Genomic DNA, 16,883 nt, shown 5'->3' with positions numbered 1-16,883 from the left:
TAGATGGCTTCAAATATGTAGTTGATGTGATGTCGTTGAATAACAATAAGCTGGCCAGTTGCATTCCACTGATTTAGACACATAAACCAGAATCACAAGAACAGCGAAACCGCCTCATTTGCTGCATTGTCATACATATGTAAACAATTCAGACTGACATATAATTATATCCACATGGTGTGTGGACTCAGAAGAATAACTTCCCAATAGTCAACTTGCATTAATCCAGCAGCTCTAGCTGTTGGAGAGTGTATCTCAACACTGCTGGGGTACGATCGAGCATGCTCTTTCTATGTAGCCTTCAGAGGCTCTTTCTGAAAGGTTGTTTGATCATCGTCATAACATCAGTGAAGCTTCAAAATGTTAATGGTTGACATGTGGATGATATTTCAGTATTTGACCCAACAGAGACAAATTTAATATCTAATATGTTTCTGTTTGTGTTCAGGTAAACACTGACGTACAGAGCATAAAATAATGGATGTATCTTTACATTTCAGGCATCTGGGGACTCTATTTCCCCCAGCGGATGTACAGGTTCACATTACCACCAGGTGCTCCACATAATACCATCATCGGCCGTGTGTTTGTACTGAACAATGTTACCTCATACTGTGACGAACACAGCATAAAGTACGTCATGTACTGGGCTCACGACTACACAGGTGAGGTGTCACGGCTGGTTGACATTGATCACGTGTCAGGGGAGGTTAAGGTGATCGGCGTCAGCGAGGAAACCCGCAGCAAGGGTAGGTGAAGACATACCAAACGTTAGCTGTTCTGACAGAGACAGGCGAGCTGTTTCATGGTGAAGCAATTTCACGTTATATCTCTAATGTAGCAAATCTGGACTAAAAAAACCCGTGGTTGATAATAAAATACCTTTAGATTCAAGCAACATTCTCTGACAATAATCAATTTCCAAAAATGTACCACTATATTATAAATTTCGGGACCCACCACCAATTTCATTTGATCCAGGTTGTTCAATCCGTGAAGGTCCGGGTTAGAATTGATCTTCAGTAATCCATGCTAGACGACTATCGGGATCGGGTGGTCAGGTTCGCTGACTGGGTTGACACATGTCGTATCCCATTTGCGTAGATCGATGTTCATGCTGTTGATCCCTGGGTTGTCTGGTCCAGACTCGATTATTTACAGACCACCGCCATATATCTCGAATATTGCTGAGTGCGGCGTAAAACTAAACACACTCACTCACTCGTCAGTAATTCATATATGGACCAAAATAATTTGAGGAACATACTATCATATGTGATCAAAGCTGAAAAATCACCTTGCTGTCTAAGCGTAAGCGAATCAACGGACCAAAGGACAAAAGTTTCATTTCGTGATGTTGCCATTGGTAGAATGCAAAAACTGAAAAAGACTAAACAGAATAGGAATTAACTCACACTATCCAATCCTCTGTCTGACTGTCCTCCATGTACAGATGGTGGTTGTTCCGACTGGCAAGGCCTAAAACGACACAACCATTATATGGAAGCATCACTGTATTAATCGTTTCAAATACAAACTTGGTGTAAGTGACATACTAAATGTGCCACATGAAAGTCCAGGATGGTACCTGAGGAAGAGGCACACACGTACCACCAAATTCCTGCTTCCAAAATTAATTAATCCTGTCACGGAATAACTGAAGTCCCTGAGTATCTGTACTTCTACACTGAAGTCGTAATTTCAAATTTTATAACCGAATATTCCGGTTCATCGATCACTTGATTGTCTGGTTTGTATACAGGCCACCGTCGCATGGCAGCAGTACTGGTGTTCAGCGTCAGTCAAAATATAGTTAGTTAGACAAATTCGTCATGTTTACCCATTTCGCAAACACCTAGTGACACTACAAATATAAAGTTATCCATTCATATAAATGTCAAAGCTGTATTTGTTGTTGTTTCTGAGGATAGTCAAGCCCGGGCTTTCTATGTTTCTCTATATTCACCATGAGTGTTTGGGACAAGTGGATACCCTGTTGACACTAAAACAACGTTACATATTTGCGTGATGTAACCCCACAAGAACACTTCAGGAAACTTTCACTCCTCGACCCATGGGCATTTCGTACTTCGCGTGGTACACGTGGCCAAAGATATAAGTAAATATCTTTCTTCAGTGCTTTGGGACAATTGGTCAAAATACCGTCTGCGGTTTGCTTAGAAAAAAGAAATGTTCTTCTTCTCTGATAGCATTATAAATGGAAAGTTCTACTCAAGTTTGCAAATGGCATTTTAGAAGATGGTGAGTAACAAAAATGCAAAAATGTTATGGGTGAAAACTTTCTTTTTATTTTATTATGATACTTCGTACGCGTTTCGGTATAGATTCTTATACCGTTGGTCTAATAACAGATTTGTATACATCTAATATGGATTAACCAAAAACATTCATTATCTTATGTTTAAAAGACAACAACAACAACAACAACAACAACAACAACAATGGATATTTTTTATCAACAGTAACAACCGGAAGTCAGTTGCACGTGGCGGGGTACAGACTATGCAGTGCTGATGGGTATTATTAGAGATTGTAGCTGGAGCGCTAATTTTTATCAATTAATTGTGGGCAGGTGGTATGATGATGTATCCTGTCGGCGGATATGAACTGAGTGTCTTTGTCAGTTTTCTTTGGTGACGTCAGGATGAGTGCTTGTTAAGATTTGTAGATTGGTCTTCATGTTTGTTGTTTGGACCATGAGGATGTGGTTGGATGCGCCTTGATTGTCGGGCGACTTTGGTGGTAGATGGTATGTATTCTTTAATCCTGGCTTTTATGGGGCGGGAAAGTTTCTCCAAAGTAGGCGTTTATCTTCAGGCATAGCAATACTCTGATATCGTTCCAGTACCAGTTACCTTCCATTGATACCCACCTGAACAGAAAATAAAGGAGACCTCTGACCTCTCATTTGTGTCATATTTGGATCCATGTGTGAAGATTCAGCGTGAGTAAAACTCGTCATCAGACTGTATGTAAAGAAGGGTGAATTTAAGAAGGCCAACTTAATGACGAGCAATGTCCAGTAGATGCAGCTTTTGGTGCCAACATTCCACATTTTGTGAGGTGCATCCGAACATGCCCGTTGTACCTAGATTCACAACGTACAATATAGTTTGAACTTTGTTAACATTGACCATTCAAACAACACGCGTCACATTTTGAAGTCAAAAGAAAGGGAAAAAACGTCTTTACCGCATTCTTTCCGTTTGTAATTTACGATCCGTCGGTAATTTACCGTTATATAAGTAGAGTAGCTGAGTTTGACAACCACATTGACGATCAACCCATCCATGATTTAGTGACTTTCGCTGTGTCATTGTCAAGTGAGATGAATAACAGTTACTGTCTTATCAACTGTTAATAATGAGTGTCTGTTTGTACAGTAAACATGCAAACAGAACAGACTATCAGTGGATGACGGATAGAAGGTTGCCATGCAGGCTGTGGCGGAATCATTTCATTCTCACTTTTTTAAGAGTATCCCTGTGACGCCGACATTCTAGCATCAAGTAAACAGATTGACTTTGGGCGTGACGTGTCAGCAGACAAGATCATACCAGTCGTCCATGGAGAAATCTGGTTACATGAGTTTCTCAGCGACAGATGTTTGGCTCAGTTACTGGTATGATAAGGTAACGACGTCAACGGCAGCATGGGACGTTGCATACAACATCAATCAGTGGTTTATCTGGTCTAAACTCAGTTATATATGCCGCAAAATATTACTCATTAATGGTAATTAACACAATATTATCGAAACCTTAACTTATAGCTCATGTTCAATCTTTACTTTAGCTCCGATTGTTTAATTACATATACGCTTTGTGTCCATGGTTATAACTTCCCTTATCTATGAGCTCTATGATAATGTAGAACAAAAGTATGAAATTCAACGATAATAGATATTTTTCCTGGATCTTTCACGCTCAAGGTGTCAGTACTGTAGTGTCTTTGAAAGGTGTTCATGACATGGTTGTGTTTTAAGCGAGTGAGTACGGTTGGTGACTATAGCTTTTCCCCTAATCCAGCAATGTCACGGCAGGAATGAGCTTCACAAATGGACAATGGAACCCGGGTCTTCGGCGCAACGAGCAAACCTCTCACACAAGGAAGTAACGATGTGTGGTTATTATTATACGGAGAGGACAAGAGCCGTGTAATACGCAGCACGTGGAGGGCAGTGATATGCTTACACTCTTCTGGAATATGCATTAAAATATATCCTTTCTTCACATGTGTTATATCACAGTAGCTCCCTGCTGCTGAACATATATTGACATGTCCTGCGATCGTAATATTCATGTGAAAAAACAATAGCGCCATTGCAAGTGCAAATCTTTTGATGTAAATTCTCGAAGAATTACGGACATTCATTTATTCATATTCATTTCTGATATGTAGATGTAGTAAACCGTTGTGAAGAGTACACGACACACTATGATTAGGTAATCGGTTTAATCATCTTCCAGGAATACCTCATCTTTTACTCGAATTATAAATTCAGTCAAATATTTTTTGGAATAGTGGCATATAAACATAGAAACCAAAAAAGTAGTTGTACAGACAGTGCAGATCAACGGCGACCACAAACTCAAGGACAAGGCTGACATAACCTAACTTAAGGCTCTACTTTCATGCCAACATGTTGACATGTGATTGCTTCATGTTGTGGTAATAAAATACTGTGTATTCAACATGAGGGTAATAATGTTATGGGCGGGAGAATAAATCTCTCATACCCTCCTAAAGCCAAAAACCGCGCGTTGTTTACACATCGAAAGTCGAGTGACACATCAGAAATTAATTTCAGCTAAATCGAACACTTCTGTTTCCTTGAATTTAAATTTGCTTTAATTCTGTTACGGTTTAAAACATGCCCGCAAGATAAATTGCTTATAAAATATCCATCGGGGTAGGTGTAGGTTTATATGTCCCTCATTAGGTTGTATAGGAAACCTAACACGAAACGCAAACAGTCACATATACCTCTCGTGAAGCTGCTACAACTACTTATATGTACGGAAGATGAAAAAATACCATTAGATATTGGAGAATCTTGTTCTTATGTTCTTAAAGGATCAAAGGACTAATTTGAAAGATTAGAAAACCAATAATCAGTGGAGCCCGGAACTCTGCTTAACGAAAACGTGAACATGGCCAGAAAATGAGTTAGGCAGGTATCACATGTGTTATGGGAATGTTGGGCAGTATGGCACATATACACAGAATGACTGACTGCTTCTGATAAGGCCGTGGGTAAAGGCTGCTGGATGAATGTTGTTTGTACGTGTGGCTGCATATTGACCGGGAAATAGCCACCGTGTTCCAGGCCTTGTGGTATTCTTCAAACACTCTTGTCGAATCATCGCTAATAGTTGCCAACAAAACGGAAGCGACATTTGATGAATCGATCTGTGAATTTATTTTCACAGCAGGCATTGGCACGTCAATTGTATTACAGTTCAACACGATTAGACCTGGAGTCTCGCTTTTCCGTATTTTTTAACTTTATCTTATTTAGTGCTAAGCGTATGGTGGCCCCCCACCATCGCCGAATAAGTAAGCTTATTGGTTGAAGTTCCTGTGTCGTACCTTTAAGAGCTTCACTCATTACTCAAGCTTAACATTACTCGTAAAAGAACAACCTTTGACATTTGAAGTTAAGTGTTTGCTAATGCACAATTTGACAAAGTGGATGAACCATTTGATAAATGTAAAAAAGACAACAAATTGCAACAACTAACCTCAAGTGGATTATGAGTCCGATTCTAATTTAGATGTGACAGTGCCCCCAACCACTTGTCCTTTTCAACGCATAATGCCAACGTGGGTATGCTTGTTTAACTTTTTCTACAGTTCATAAATCTATGATCAGAATGATCCCAAATCATCTATAACATTACCCAGTATTATCTTGTATCCGACATGATTCCTTTTATTGATACAACCCACGCTTTGTGTTCAATCCCTAATAGATTAGAAGAACATGAAACCCACACTATCAGTACTTCCCCGTCTACGTTATGTATAACATAAATCAATACCAATCGATGTCAAGAGGTGTGGTGTACTGCTGTTCATTCTACTATCGTTACTTCTTGTAAAATAATATTTAGTTTACCGACAGGCCATTGCGTTTGCCTTAATTGTCACCGTTTTGAATACATCCCTACAATGAAGAAGAAAAGGAGAAATCGCAAATTACGTATGAACTGTTTATGGTGAAACGAACGTGAAACAGTATCAGATGACTGAGTGACACTTCCCCTGAGTTGAAATAATCTCAGTCATAAATAAACGCAAGACAAGAAATAATGACTAGGAAATAATAACTGTAGCTATCCTGATAAAAAAAGAAATGCCAATATCCGTCGTTCTTTAATCAGAACCCTAAGACAGCTTGGCAGTACATCAGTTATCTCTGAAGGTTGATGTGGCAGGGATTTGGATGTGGATAAAGGTCTTCCGTAGGAACACTGTATTTTTGGCTGTTTGATACTGGGACTGTCAGCTGATACTACAACTCGTAATGACAGTAGGCTGATAAACATTTGTTAATAAACGTTAGTACCTCTATGAAATGATCTCTGGTTGAAGATATGAATATAGGTAACATGATTTGATGGTGCAGGATCTGTGGTGGTGTAAATACTAGACTCTGTATGGTTACCAGGAATCAGTCGGTGCAACAAATATGTGTGAAAGCCTCAAACAACAAAGCTGCTTGCTGTGATTACCAATGGCATTCTAAACTTGACTAGGCCACAAGCCAATATAAAGGTTTAAATATGGCAGTACAAAACTGTGTGGCAGTACAAAACTGAGTGGCAGTACAAAACTGTGTGGCAGTACAAAACTGAGTGGCAGTACAAAACTGTGTGGCAGTACAAAACTGAGTGGCAGTACAGAACTGTGTGGCAGTACAAAACTGTGTGGCAGTACAAAACTGTGTGGCAGTACAAAACTGTGTGGCAGTACAAAACTGAGTGGCAGTACAAACTGAATGGCAGTACAAAACTGTGTGGCAGTACAAACTGTGTGGCAGTCCAAAACTGTGTGGCAGGCAAAACTGAGTGGCAGTACAAAACTGTGTGGCAGTACAAAACTGTGTGACATTACAAAACTGTGAGGCAGGACAAAGCTGTGTGGCAGGACAAACCTGAGTGGCAGTACAAAACTGAGTGGCAGTACAAAACTGTGTGACAGTACAAAACTGCGTGGCAGGACAAAACTGAGTGGCAGTACAAACTGTGTGACAGGACAAAACTGATTGGCAGTACAACACTGAGTGGCAGTACAAACTGTGTGGCAGTACAAAACTGAGTGGCAGTACAAAACTAAGTAGCAGTACAAAACTGTATGGCAGTACAAAATGTGTGGCAGTACAAAGCTGTGTGACAGGACAAAACTGTGTGACAGGACAAAACTGTGACAGAACAAAGCTGTGTGGCAGTACAAAACTGTGACAGGACAAAACTATGTGACAGGACAAAACTGTGATGGCGGGTATCGTTCGAAATCTCTGAACATCAACAATATCACTGTACCCTTGCCAAAGGTATTTTCACAGTTGTAAGAAGCGATTTTATTGGATGAATATTGGTTTTTAATGACGCTTTTTCGCGAAAGTCTGATATAAGGATCGTGATTGGTCAAAATCGTACACGTGGCCTAAGGCAGCCAATCATATTACAGCAATGGATACCGTCCTCGTAAACGAAAACTAATGATTCAGACGAAAGTTAGTAAAATTACGCCATTCTGAACGTGTTACGTAATAAATCACCACCTAAACGTATATTATGGACCTTAATTGACTTATCGTACTAGGTTATGACCTGTGACAAAAATGCTTCAAGCACAATATTTTAGCATTAAACATCGTGTCCGAGCGTGAAGTTCGAGGCGACGAAAGCCGAGATGTCACTTGAATTACATTACACGATCGCTCAAAAAGATGGAAAATAGTAAGTAATGATGTACGTTTGACAACTTTTATGAGTACTGATGTGGATTTTATTCTTCAGTTTATTCAGTTTGTTAAATTATTTTCTCGAAACATCGTTACTTTGCTCTTTGAGAACTTTGCTGTGGACCCTTGTCGAAGCATGTGTCGGAGAATTGTTTTTTTCAATAACATTGCGAAAAATAGTTTATAATTCTAATCCAGTCGATAATATATGGTCATTTGAAATTTAATAAGTGTTTTCAGACATTGCGAAAAGTGATAGATTTAATGAAAGAATCATATGTTAGTTAGGTTCCTAAAATGATAGATCATTTTGATGTGGCTACTGCCTGGCCGGTTTACCGGCCTAGGGTGTCTGGGGACTCGTGACGTCTTGGCCGGTTTTCCGGCCTACGGTGTTGAAAGGGTTAAATACCCTTTGTTTCTGTCGGCATGTTGGTATATAAAGTAGAGGAAGTGAGGTCTGAACGTTGGTGCCTGCTTCAGACCCGATTTGTTTACAAACAACATCATACAGCTGTAATACTGCTGAAACAAATATCTGCTCATGATATGGTCACAATTGTACAATCGTCTCTGCTTTTGGCAGAGATTTCTTATGAATGTGGAAAGGGTTTTGTCGCTTCTATTCTTTAGTGCTGCTCTCAGCACTGGTACTGTATGATAATCTCTGAGAATATCTTTAAATGACTGAATCTGGATATATATAGCGGTGAGTAATTTTGGGGGGTTAAGAGAGACGTTTAACGTACTTGTAAATACGTAAGCATGCAAACGGTTAATTATATCGTCCACAAATAATAATAATAATAAATAAATGTGCATTTATAATGCGCGCAATCCAGACAGATATGCCTGCTCAAGGCGCTACAATGGGAATGTATAAAGATAAAAGTCAGGAGTGTTGAGTGGAGTTAAATGTCACTATGATACTTGGAGAACATATGGGTCTTTAGTCTTGATTTGAATTTCTCAAAAGTTGGACACAGTTTCAACTCTGATGGAAGTGAGTTCCAGAGGATAGGGGCAGTGCTGGAGAAGGATCTGGAGCCAAATGTCTTCAGTCGATATTTAGGAACTTGGAGGAGATTTTGGTCACTTGATCGGAGTTTACGTGCTGGAGTATGTGGAGTCAAGAGTTCAGATAGATAGTCAGGGCTGGTGTTATGGAGGCATCGATATGTGATACAGAGAAGCTTGAACTCTATTCTAGCTTTTACTGGCAACCAGTGGAGGTCTCTGAGCACTGGTGTCATGTGCACGTGTCTTGGTGTTCTTGTGATGACCCGTGCAGCAGAATTTTGCAGCACCTGTAGCTTAGATAGCAGTTTACCACTGATGCCCTGAAGCAAACTGTTGCAGTAGTCTAGTCTTGATGTTATTAGACCATGGGCAAGTACCTTTGCAGCTTCTGCGGTTATTAAGTGTCGAATGTTGCTGATGGATCGGAGATGATAATAACAGGTTCTACTGATGTGGGTAACCTGTTTCTCCATGGAGAAACTCATAATGTGTCGCCTAAATATTCTCATTTCATCTACGAATTAATACTGCAATACTAATTGATCTATCGCAGTAGTGCAGTTCACCACACACTTAGGAATCAGCGGACACTTAATCCACGGATATGATAATCCGTAACTCTGCATGCTTCATGTCCAGGGAAACAGATGCTTCCCTACAGATCACGTTGGACGTATTTTAGCAGCCTTTGTGTTTACTTCTTGAACATATTTAAGGTTCCCCTCTTCCATATATATGTGATGTACAATTAAATCGATTGAATCAATCGTAGTGGAAAGTTGCCTTTTTTGAACTGGTAAAACTGGTATCATGTCGCTTGGCTTTCTGACTGGTCATTCATGTGGTTTGAATGACTGATCGCCAAGTGATAGTTCGCTTTAAGAATACATGTGTTACTGTTGGCTGTGAAATAAAAGCGACAAATTCCTCATTTCTAATTCCTAATTTGGGAGGATACATAGGAAGAATATATTTTCTGTTTAAAACATGATATAGTTATAGTAATAGTCCGCTTATATGGCGCACATATCCAGGCACATTGCCTGCTCAAGGCGCTACGTACATTACTATCCCCGGTCATAGGAAACTATCGTACTTTCCGATACTTTTTCAACTCCCTGGGGATCATACAGCCATGCTGCCTGTTAGGCGTAGTGAACTTAACACTCACATTGCCAGCACATCCTCACGGCTACCCATTTTACAGCTGGGTGAACTGAGACAATGTGGATCTAAGTATCTTGTCCAAGGATACTACGCAAATGTGCCCACCTCGGGACCCAAACCTAGGTGCCTCCACCGGGGATGGAACCCGGGCCTTCAGCGTGATAGACAGACGCCTTACCACTGCATTAGTGCGTTCCACATATTTAGATTTAAACGATGTCGGTACAACCTCTTGTACCATTGTAACATCTAATTCCATTCACACACCAGTTCTCCATGACAGTGCCTGGGTTATGGCACATTGTACATCGTGTACTGCAGGCGGAATTGTTGAGGTTTGTATGAAAAGAAGAAGAGAGGTTTGCTATACGCTGTACAATATTGTAGAATGTTATTATACAGTTGTGTCATGTTATGGAAGGTTTCCACTCAATCTAAGGCAATAAAACTGATTGATGAGTTGAGATGTCAGTCCCACTAATGGATCTCAGAAGGTTCATTCATATCCTCTGGTGTACATTCTTACATCGTTATCAAGCTAAAAGTAATCTGAGCTAAGAATCTACACCCAAACGTCGCTCTATGCAAAAACAGAAAGGGGTCATTCATAAAGTTGTATTATTCATTTTTGGCTCACCAACTACTAAAATGCCAATCAAACAATAAGATGAAAATCTAGTGTTGGCTCTAGTTATGTACACTTGTTTAATACTAGGCATAACATGGTTTATTGACGCAGGGCGTGTTAAAGATTGTATCAAGCAGAATATCCAAATATTGCAATAACTTTGAAGTGGCGTTATCGAAGCTGATCATCGTATTTTGTGGAATGTAAACAGGGGCATGTTGCAGCAGTCCAGTATGCTGACGTTTTTGAAGCTGAGTGTATGCCCAACGTTATAATTAGTTTGGGCTTTTCTGAAACAGGCTGACGCTGCTTCGGGGCGGTGGAGTAATCTCAAGCCGAAGATTCAGTTCTGATTCACAGATGTTCCCATACGTGATGCCTCCTGTCGCTTTAATGCTAGCATATTGCTGACACAAGTATTTATAAGATTATACTCGTGGTAATAGAAACGCCTACTACATTTCAAAGGTTAGAACTAGAGAATAGTCAATCTCGATTCTCTGCTGAAACACATTCATCTGGACGTACAATGCACAATAGTTATGTGAATGTATAATTAAATATCAACGATAACACCAGGTGTTCAACAAAAGAGTAAACATATCCCGCTCTACCCGTAACACCCACAACTCACACAATTTCCACGAAAAAGTATTTGTTTGAACAGCCCACGGCCTGTAAACAATCTGGACAAGTGATGGTGCCACACTCCTGTCCGACTGCCTTCCATACTTTCTGAACGAGCTGCTACTGACTAAGGAGATATACTCTTTCCACGGTTGTCAGGACTAACGATGGTAACTTCCGTCAACTGTGACAGAAACAAATGTCAACGATACTGCTCCGCGTCATGCAGAGTTACCCATTTCACTACCATTTGGGGGACTTATTGGTTTGCAGCGTGTCACCCATTTGCAGTGTGTAGAATCACGTTCCTTGGCTTAGGAATAGAAATAACAATGCGAAACGCTATATTATTAATATTCTGTTTGTATAATGGTTCGTGTCTAGAGTTAAATTATGATGAGCAATTACATGTATATTGTTCAGATGAGACACACAATAATATATATATAACATGTAACCACGTAACACGTGTTGATTATCGAGTTGAAACTAGAAGGTTAACCGGGAATATGTCCGTTAAAGAACTATGTGTGATACTAACTAACAATGAAGAAATGTGTTGAGATTAACTGTTATGTGCTATAATTAACTAAGTCCAGAAATCATTGCAAAGGTAACACCATGGCAGTACAAATTCAGAGGAAGTAGGATAAAAGAGCAGCGATTAAAGCAATAAAGGCAAAGATGGTGATAGTCACCTCTCAATAACAGTAACCCATCTTGGAAGAAAGGGCTAGGCAGAGAGTATCCAGAGTATGATCATCACATACAATACTGGTCTTCTTGTGGCTTGAGCTGTAATGTGAGATGATAGGAAATAACCAGATCCCTTTATACACACAAGAACCGTTGCTTATGCAGTCGATCACATGTACGTATTTTTCAATATTTGAGTTTTTGTTTTGTAGGCAAATATAAAGATGTTTTGACACTCATGGTTGGCGATATGGTATCAAGTGAATTTTTCAGGAAGGAATTATTAGCTATCAATACCACAGAACTGATTAAATGACACTACGAAAGATACCTATGTTCATGTTCATCCATTGTCGTGCGGCTGACGAGCGCTGTATATAGCATGTGCTCCAGGCGCGACGTCATGGGCAGCCACTGAAGGAGAGACTGACTGATTGCTGAAACAGTGCAACAATGGATACAGACTTTCCTTTACTCCCCAGCATACCACCCCAGTGTTGTTCTTCGGCCAAGTCGAAATGGGGAATCATTAGACCTGAAAATGAATATTCGTTCAGTTTCATTTAACAATATAATCAAAGTTACTCATGTGGTTCCCACAAAACTGACATGCAGAGCTTCATAATGAATGGTTTAAGTGTTCCTGGTAATGCCAGCGTCATCAGAAAGGAACTGATCTCCGTAACGAGGAGAATCCGCACATGTTAACTGAGTCGGTACACTTGTTGCTATCACATACCTGTCATAGTCTCAGTTCTTGTATGAATTGACGATGTTTGTTATTTGAACAAACAGCATGTTTGGCAAGGAATCAATATTCATTGGACATTGCTGTATTTATTTATGATATGATATGGCTTCATGAAAAGAGATATAGACATGCACATTATATCTGTCAAACCCAATGATATTGCCATATAAAAATGAGTGTTTGTCGGCATTAGTTGAATAGTTTTGTTCGGGGATGTCCCTGGCTTGGAATCTAATCTTGGTAATGACTATGGCGCAGTTGAAGTACGAGAAATGTTCAACATCAATCAATGTTTTTATGATGGCATTCATGAATTACCCAGACATGTTAGTGTACAAAGGCATTAGGGCTTAACAGGATTAACATGCATTGGAAGTTTGCACATGATGCCTCAGTCAGACATTTATGTCAACAGGGTTCCCTTTGTGGTATTAATTTAGTTCAGCCTATAACGGTACTATCAGGAACTGGGAACAGTGCTACAATCTAGCTAATGTTTCATCAAATTTCGGGGACAATTAGTAAATGAATCAGATGTAATTTAAACACAAACTGATACCAGCGGATGTTCAGATACTGCGATTGGACCCAAAGTTCATCCATTAGAATTTATATGCTGAGAGGAAACAATCATTTGCTTAAACAAGAAAATACATTAAAATTTAAATTTAAGATTTAGTACGTGTTTTTTTTTATGGAATAAGGTTTTATGTTCAAAATACATGAAATCCAAATTCGAAAATGAAAAATGTTTATAACCTTTGCTTCCACAATATTGGCACATATTGACGAAGCGAAAAACAGTTACACCCATCCCCTTGACAGACTGACAATTTTAATCTTACACGTGCTTTGTTCATGGGCGTCCCTGAACACGGATGTGTAGTGAGGGGTGTGTCAGCTACTTTCTGGACACATCCATCGAACACTTTAACCGTGTAAAACAAACAATATCTTGGAACTTATTTCGTCATGCTCTGGAATCATACAAACTACATGCAAAACCCACAAAACCATCACGTCTGGCAAAGCAGATCTGAGACACAAACCATTGTGGCAAAAGTGACGTTTACTGAAATGCGAAGCACGACCATTAAATTCAAGTGTTCTTCAGTCAGCTGGAGTGTGTGTTCGTGTAATGAAGCCTAATACTTGATATGATGACGTTTGGCCCCATTTCCATGCAAAGTAAGACTAGTTCCTGGCTTCCATCCCCTCCTTGTGTTTGGAGGAGTTGCCATATGGCATTGTTATCAGCAGCAGCAGCTGAGAATGTGTGCCTCTGCTACACCAGCTATGTGGAGGCGACACCAGTCCTTGCTCTCTACTTAATGCCTGTCACATGATGGTCAGACAAATGTTGGTTTAGATATATACCTAATGATATAGAATCGTAAAATAAGCTATGCTACACTTCTGTTGAGAGAGGGAGAGGGAGAGGGAGAGGGAGAGGGAGAGGGAGAGAGAGAGAGAGAGAGAGAGAGAGAGAGAGAGAGAGAGAGAGAGAGAGAGAGAGAGAGAGAGAGAGAGAGAGAGAGAGAGAGAGAGAGAGAGAGAGAGAGAGAGAGAGAGAGAGAGAGAGAGAGAGAGAGAGAGAGAGAGAGAGAGAGAGAGAGAGAGAGACTGACTGACTGACTGACTGACTGACTGACACCGGCACGTATGATTTAAGCATTTAAGGCACATCATTTGGGAACGGGCTTTGAACATACACGTACACGTTTTTAAGTTGGCATCCAATATTGTTAGACCCAGACACCTGTAGTTATAACATACTGTATTGCATGGACATCTAACATCAATATCTAACCCGAGTGAAATAATATTTTGTGCTGAAACTGCGGTTCGCCAATATCGATGTCACTATGGTTACAAGATAAACATCGCGGACTTAATTATTGAAACAGAAAATATATCGTGGATTTGTGTCTTTTCAAAAACATTTATATCACGTCTTGTGACCTGACAATAATGGCAATAAATTGTATCAGGTGACTCTCAATATGGCATCTGATATGAACATGTCGTTATAGTTTCAGATTATTTGAAATAGTGTTTTTAAATATTATATACATGTGCAAGACTATGCCTGGCTATATCTGTAATGAACAGTGAATCAGTCAGGCCCATGAAAGGCGAATGCTCTTCTCAGGTAACCTACGTTGTTTTCCTAAAATTCCAAACTGATTTGACGGGAGATATGACCGGAGGTGGATCGCTAGTGTGTACATAAGCAGTATTGAACTGGTGATTTATGACTGTGCACTGACTTGCATGTCTGATATTGCACGCCTGTTGTAACAGTACCAGTGTAAATAATGTCGTTTTGCCCCCACGTGTCTGTGGATAGAAGCGTGGCACAGAAACATGGAATGAAAAGCGCAACATGAATTGTTGGGCTGTGAAAACGATGGGTTTTCATTTGTCTGTCACTATTGTACAGCATAACAAGAGACGACCTCACTCGGCAAAACTGACAACGACCTTATTGAGGAACCACAAAGATACTTCTGTGACCCTCCAGGACTCAGATCTCAACCCCACGGAACATGTTGGGATGCTCTTGATCAACGTCTGTAATCACGTCATCAACAGCCACAGAGTCTCCAACAGTTGGCGCAAGCACTCCAGGAAGAGTGGGTGAACACTACCCAGATCACAAGTCGTAATTTGATTGGTTCCATGGGGCGACGATGCCAGGCAGTTCTGGACTCTCAGGGGGGCCATACAGGATATTGATATGTAAATATTCGACCACATCATAACTAGTCTTGGAATCACTACTAACAGGTGTTGATACAATGTATAAACCGATCGGATGAAAACTACCCTACCTATTGTATTGATCATTTATCACACTAAATCACTTCATATGAGGTAAAGAAGCCTTTAGCGTCCTAAAACTCGACAACACGTACGGAGAGGGCAGGATATCGCCTCAGTATTTCAAGTTTGTGGGACACTTTCACGTTCAATTTGTGAAATGACAATACAATAATGCAATAGATCAACTGAAGACGTGCAATATTCATAAGAGGAATAGATTCATAGATCTATAGATCAAACTCAATGCGAGATTTGCTACCAATCCCTTGGGTGGGTCACCAAGTACATTCAGTCATTACAAAACACGATATTGTTCTGACACTAATGACCTTTACCAAATATTCATCACCATATATTCCGCTGTAAATCACTTTGAAAGAAATGTGATAGTGGATTAAATCAATCATTACTGGAATATATTGTCTATGCCTCAAAGCAGGTGATGAGTGAATTGTGTTTTAATCCGCACTCGCCGAGGTTATATCACGGCGGTTCTAAGTCTGGACCAGATGAGGGACAGGCAGCTTCGGACCTGACCAGCCGGTCCGGGGCATACAATGCCCGGTAATACATCATGTCCGCAGAACGATATTGATACGAGCATTTGAAAGTGTATTTTCATGTTACAACTGAATCTATATGACTATTTCCTTTACCGTCGTATCAGAAGTAAGTTAAGTGTCTACACCAATAATATAAACTGTGAGAATCAGGTAGGGACTCCTTTACATCAAACTGTTCATGGATTTGGACAGCATAGTCTTCTGGGAGAATATGCAATCTCCTTAATATCTGCCACAGAAATAAAATAGGGTAGTGTAAACAGTTTCACGAGCTACCTCCTTACATCAGTGCTGTGTTTAACGGGGGTCATTATGGTGTGGCATTATGTCGTAAAGCCCATACCTTAAATCCGAGACGATTTGAGTGATTGATTTGACATTGACTGCCTAATGGAGTTTCTTCGGGTTACATGTTCAACTATTGTTGTACAGCCATGAATCAATCTCAGCAGAGTTCTCTAACAGTTTCTTCGATCTATTCCCAACTGAAATAAAATTCTCAACCTTTTTTATATTACCCGTTGATATCAAAATCAGCCTCACGTGAAGAAGGCACACAGGTGTAAGTTAAAAGTTTATCACTGTGTTTTCCGACACAGTTCTATCCTAACC

At 40.0% G+C, this 16,883-nt stretch overlaps 1 protein-coding gene across 1 annotated transcript in view; it reads left to right on the top strand.

The window, feature by feature from the left end:
• LOC124286728 (proto-oncogene tyrosine-protein kinase receptor Ret-like) overlaps positions 1-16,883 on the top strand; it is a 101,101-nt gene that overhangs the window by 35,846 nt on the left and 48,372 nt on the right. The window contains 1 exon segment of the mRNA XM_046723153.1: positions 501-749. Coding sequence (XP_046579109.1) covers positions 501-749 — 249 coding nt within the window.

Source organism: Haliotis rubra, unplaced genomic scaffold (assembly GCF_003918875.1).
Source record: "Haliotis rubra isolate DU_JTF1 unplaced genomic scaffold, ASM391887v1 Scf39, whole genome shotgun sequence".
NCBI lineage: Eukaryota > Metazoa > Mollusca > Gastropoda > Lepetellida > Haliotidae > Haliotis > Haliotis rubra.
The sequence above is the reverse complement of the archived record's forward strand: the minus strand, read 5'-3'. Positions and strand labels throughout refer to the sequence as shown.